General features: G+C 31.8%; 1 protein-coding gene across 1 annotated transcript; it reads left to right on the plus strand.

The window, feature by feature from the left end:
• The first annotated feature begins 3,155 nt into the window (after positions 1–3,155).
• LOC138341650 (uncharacterized) lies at positions 3,156–3,690 on the plus strand. The gene is made up of 2 exons (XM_069293163.1): positions 3,156–3,333; positions 3,479–3,690. Exons 1-2 carry the CDS (start codon positions 3,156–3,158, stop codon positions 3,688–3,690), a joined length of 390 nt encoding a protein of 129 aa, XP_069149264.1.
• The last annotated feature ends 2,403 nt before the right edge of the window (positions 3,691–6,093 follow it).

Genomic DNA, 6,093 nt, shown 5'->3' on the forward strand with positions numbered 1-6,093 from the left:
AGGTGTTTTAAAAATGTTATAACTTTTAGCATTATCTTGTCACGTAGAAACCAGGCCTAAGGTTTAATTTGTTCTTATCATTTAGATTTACAAAATCGTGCATGCATGTGTTACTAAAATTAGTTAATATTATTAATTAGTAATCCTATTTGTCCTCTTGAAGATTTCGCACCTATGATGCAATGTGTTGTTTTCTTAAAATAATAGTGATAATAAATTAAAATCATTTCATGCATTTAACAAACTACTTGGCTTTTGAATATTTCATATCAAAACCTTTGTATTTAATAAATTTACCACCTTAATGTTCTATTTTTTTTTCTCTTTTTCTTCTTACAAAGTTTTGCAATATATTTTTTTTAAAAAAGGTCATTATTCAATCATCCTTTAAAACTTTGGATTGATTATGACATTGTCTATATTTTTTAAAAATAAATTATAAGCACTATCTCCTAACCTATTGTTAGTGGGAAAGTCAAAGGAACTACGAGGTCTAGTTCCAATTTTTAAATTAAACCGACGTGTCCTCGGAAGTACCACCTACCCATGAATTTTAAAGGAAATTATGTGTATTTGTGTAAATATTTATGTGCCTATATGTAAACTAAATCTTTTAAATCATTTTCAAAAATATAAACTATTATTTTTTTTTCAAGACCGACCTCAAATCAAAATTGTTTCTACGGTGGAGGAGCGCGATCAACAATATCGTGGCATCATCCCTATAAATAAACAAACATTTTTTTAAAATAAAAAATTATATTCAAAACTTGCTCAATTTTTAAAACTTTACTTTCGCACATATTAATTGCTTAATATTTGCAAATTTTATTTATAACATAGTCTCATATACTTAAATAAAAATAAAACTTGATTGTTTATTTATTGCTATCAATTAGCTTTGAATGCTCAAATTAAAAACAGTAAAAATAGGCCTAATTGTATATATTTGTTATCACTTAGCAAGCTTAAATAAATTAATAAATGAAGTGACCTTAGTTGCTACTTGTAACCCCCCACATAGATTGCATGAGATACGGCCGGGACCCACATTTGTGGATCTCGAGGGATGCCTAACACCTTCCCCTCGAGGTAATTTGAACCCTTACCCTAATCTCTGGCTCGTTGACCTTAGTTAGACTTAGTTAGGTTAGATAGGTGCCCTAACGCACCTTAATTCGTTAGGTGGCGACTCAAAACTCGAAATCCCAAAAGAGTTGTTAGGTCGCGCACAAAACCCGTTTTCTACGAAAATGGGGCGCGACACCATCGTTCTGCTGGGGATATTAGGCTCTTACCATTACGTGTTTTATGCTTATTTATGTGAGGTTTACTTTATATTATTTATTTTATTATTTGCTAGGTGTTTATCATATTTAGTTATCATATTTTTGCCTTATTTACAGTGTTCTTTTCATGTTCCACCCCTTTTCCCCCTTCTTATTTGTTTATTACCATGTTTGACATTCCCCCGTTTCCTTTATTTGTTTACTACATGTAATCTCATACCTTCTTTCCTTATTTGCGTGATTTTTAACACTTTTATACGTTTAAATTTCTTTATTTATTTATACTTATTTTTTTATTTACTATTTTATAAAATGCTTATATGTTACCACTTTTCAATTTAAATGCTAAGTGTTTATTGCTTTGATAACTGCATTCCGCTCATACTTCCCCCAATTCGTTAGGTGGCGACTCAAAACTCGAAATCCCAAAAGAGTTGTTAGGTCGCACACAAAACCCGTTTTCTGCAAAAATGGGGCGCGACACCATCGTTCTGATGTCTTTAACAAGTTTTCATTGTCGGTGGCTCGAGATTTTGACTATCTTTTATAAATTTCATTTAAGATTTATTGGGGTCGTCTTTGCTCCATGAATATCTTCTCTATCCATTAATATTTTCAAAATTACCAGTAAATACATTACTTGCACTTCTCATTTCTCAAAAACAATTGTGACAATATTTTCTATTTCTAAGACATTATCAAACCTTTATCCATGAATTAATTATCGTTGATGTATCCTAGAAAGATATAGTATTCTAGAGGGTACAAATAGTTATAAGGTTGGTTTTTAGGTCTCAAGCACCAAACTTTAGGTCCCATGTAGTCGTGTCAGATAAATAAACATGACATGTGTTATTTGTAGTTTTGATGATTTGACAAATTCAGGGACCTTGTGAAGGGACCTGGTCCCTAGTGTTATAAATTCATTACCGCCAAGGTGGAAAAAAGTACAAATGGCTGGTGCACAGTCTCCAACTCATGACAAGACAACCTTAGGGACCTTATGAACAAACTTGGTCCTTGGATCGACATACTTCTCACTGTAAGTCTGGAAAAAGTACAAGTGGTTGGTGCACAGTCTCCAACTGTGGCAGAAAGTGCAAAAACATCGACCAATGGCATGGTCTCGAAGGTTGTGACTATTCTTCATTAACCTAATGTCCAACAGTCACAATCTTTGTTTTTGATACTTGAAAAAGCTTTCAAGAACTCTTGTAAAGGCTAATCGAAAAGTGAAGATTTATCCTCAAGATCAAACTCGAACCAGATAGAGATGCCAGCTTAGTGGTTTTAGGATTTATTCTTTCGAACATATCTTGTAATTTTGATCCTCAATCTATAAAGGAATCAGATAGTTGTTTGGTGTTACATTCTAAATTAGTTAGAGTTAACTTATTAAGTGGGTAGTGTTGTATCTGTGTAGGGAAAATCTAAATCATCTAGAGTTAGGTGTTCTAGTGGACGGTGTTGTATCCACTTTGAAAAATTTTATGTTATTTAGGGCTGATATCTTAGTGGGCGGTGTTGTAACTACTTAGGCTTTGGAAGTAATAGGTAGAATACTTGTTCGTGAGATTAATAACTAATTCTCACATTGGTTGTAACTGGTTTCACTTTTACTTGAGAAGATTAGTGAAGCAGTTGAAAATCTTGTGCAACAGGTCGTGATTTTACTCCCTTGAGCAAGGAGGTTTTCATGTAAACTGCTTGTGTTGTGTTATTATTGTATTGACTTTAAAATGTTTGTCGACTTTACTCAAGGGACATGGTATGTTGACTGGTAGTGGACGCACACATTCTATCAATTGGTACCAGATCAGGTAATCTCTAGTTGGTTAACACCAAGAGAGGTACTCCAGTTAAAGAATGGTTGCCCCATTGAACCTAGAAGAGGGACAATCATCATCACAACCACCACGTTTTAATGACCAGTTCTATAGCTGGTGGAAAACAAGGATGCATGATTATCTGATGGTTGAAGACAAAAAGCTGTGGGACATAGTGTTGGATGGACCCTTCATTCCAACTATTGAAGTGAAGGAAGGTGAAAAACAAAAGTTATGTCGAAGACTCGACAACACTACAACGAAGCTGACAAAAAGAAAACTAGAAAAGCTACAAAGCAAATAAGATGTTGGTGTGTGGAATATGTGTTGAGGAATACAACATGATTTATGCGTGTGAATCAGCGAAAGAAATCTGGGATTGCTTGAGGACTGCTCATGAGGGCACAAAAGTAAAGGAATCAAAGGTGGACATGTTGAGCACCCAATATGAAAACTTCACAATGAAGGAGGGAGAAACTATTCACGATATGCATATGAAACTCTCATCCATGAAAAATGAGCTACGAAGTTTGGGTGAACCTATCGGTCAGAAAAGTGCTTCGAATTCTTCCTAAGTCTTGGGCAAGCAAAGTGAATGCTATTAATGAGGCTAAGGATTTGAAAGTCTTGACAATAGATGCTCTAATTGGGAATCTCAAAACCCATGTGATAGAACAAAAATCAAGACATCTTAAAGAAGGAGGCTAAAAATGACAAGTGACTAGTATTAATATAGCAAATGATGACTCTTAAAGGATATCCCGGATGACATCCATTTAGTTTTACAACAATTTTCATATTAATTAATTTTATCCTTGCAATGTTTTCGTTCAATCGAATAAGATTTTCTCGGCATATATTTGAATCTAAATAATAATTCATATTATTATTTTTAAAATTTTGATTAAAATTGACTTGAAATGAATTGATATGTATATTTTCACAATTCTCTAATAATATAATATTGATAGTGCTTATAACTTTTAGGCGAAATGGTCTAGTGGACCCTTATACTTGTATGTGTTTGTATTGTGAAACTCTTCTACTTGTTCATTTGTCATCTGAACTCCTAAACTCATCAAAACGCAATATTTTAAACACTTTTTTTGACTTGGCATCCTATGTGGCAGTTAATACCAAAGAGTGTGTGACACATACCTAGTAGGAGTGTGAGATCCTTGAAAAAGGGTCTAACAGTCACATTAAGGCTTTATGAAGCCGTCATCATCCTATTTGCATCTAACACCATTGTTGGACAAATTTTAAGGTTTGACCTCTTTTTCAATCTTTTTCCATCAAATTTCTTCTCTATTATTTCTTGTAATTATACTACTCTCTTTCTTATGAAACACGTCATGGAAGACATAATACAAAATATCTTACACTAACATTAGGCACAAAAATGCAAAATTCCCCAAAAAAATCAACAAAATAAATGAAATCGTTTAAAACCCAAAACCAAATAAAGACACAAATAGAGATCAAATCCAAACTAAACAACAAATAAAATCGAAAATAAATTGAAAAATCTACCTAGATATGTTAAAAATCAAACAAAAATAACTCAAATAATTTTTGACATTGACCCCTTGTTTCCTTTCTAAACCAAGCCCAAATTTATTACCTGAATGCCTTCTCGTCCTCCTCAATAACAACAACAACAAAAACCCCATACTAACTCCACCAGTTGTGAACAATGGAAACAATATAGACACCCATGTTTTCTTAGCGCTATTGGTCACCACCAAAACTACAATCCAACATAACCCAAAATTAACTATGAACTTCGACAAAATTGTGAACAATAAAAAATTATGTCAATATTTTTTACTTCAATGAAAAGAGTATAAGAGATTGGAAAAAGGAATAAGGTGAGTGAATAGAAAATTCTTTTTGTCACTTTCACCCAGCCTAGCTGCAGATTCTCCTTGCGACACTAGAAGTAGCATATCACCTTGTGTTTGGCCTGATATTATGTATTCTACGTAGCCTGATACTTTCCAGTTGAAAATGAAAATAAGAAAAAGTGAGATTGTGAGAATGGAGGCTATATCAAAGAGAAACAAAAATTGGAAAGAGACAAAGTAAGTATATTAATGAAAAATAATAAAATAAAAAATGACGTGGAGTGACCAATATACACATGTGTCATTTTATAATCATACATATCATTTTTTAATTATTTTTAAAATTATGTGTCAGGCAATGTGATACACACGCAATTGAGTAGTCAAAAACATATTTAAAATATTGTGTTTTACTGAGCTCAGGGATTCAGATGACAAAATAGCAAGTAGAAGGGTTCATAATACAAAACGCATACAAGTATAAGGGTCCACCAAACCATTTCGCTTTACTTTTAGGGTTAAATCTGTTATTATTAAAAACAATATATTAATTAACTAATTGTGGTATATTTTTTTTATCACAATAATTTATTCTTTTTTCTTTATTTTATGAAGCTTTATTTGATAAAACAAAAATCAACTTATTTTACAAGAATAAATTAGATAGGTGTGTATTAGAGAAATTGTAACATACTATGCAATTTATGTTAAATTTTAGCTAAAAATAGAGTCTTTATTTTAACGTTTGGTTAAAATTTGATCTATGAATTTAAAATTTTATTAATTAACACAAGTATCAATTCAACGGAAGCCACATATGCTATTATTAATTTTCATTGTATTAGGAGAAGGTGAAGCTTTTGAAATAATATTTGATGTGTTTGAGAAACATATTTTCATTGCACATAGATTAGGGTTTTAAAATTTTGTTTTTATCAAGTGTTTGTATAAAATTAAAATATTATATAGGATAACACATGCATTTTTATGCTCCAATAATAATAGAGTAATTCATACTATTAGATATTTTTTAATTTATAATAATTTTTAAAACGAAAAAGGACCTAAAATATCCTTGAAGTATCATAAGTGATACAAAATTATCCACCTATTGGCTCCAAAATATCATTT

The sequence above is a fragment of the Solanum lycopersicum genome, chromosome 2 (assembly GCF_036512215.1).
Source record: "Solanum lycopersicum chromosome 2, SLM_r2.1".
NCBI lineage: Eukaryota > Viridiplantae > Streptophyta > Magnoliopsida > Solanales > Solanaceae > Solanum > Solanum lycopersicum.

Coding starts and splice junctions, on each gene's coding strand:
- LOC138341650 (XM_069293163.1), top strand. CDS start 3,156: ATGGTTGCCCCATTGAACCTAGAAGAGGGACAATCATCATCACAACCA. Junction 3,334..3,478: donor AACTATTGAAGTGAAGGAAG/GTGAAAAACAAA, acceptor CGTGTGAATCAG/CGAAAGAAATCTGGGATTGC.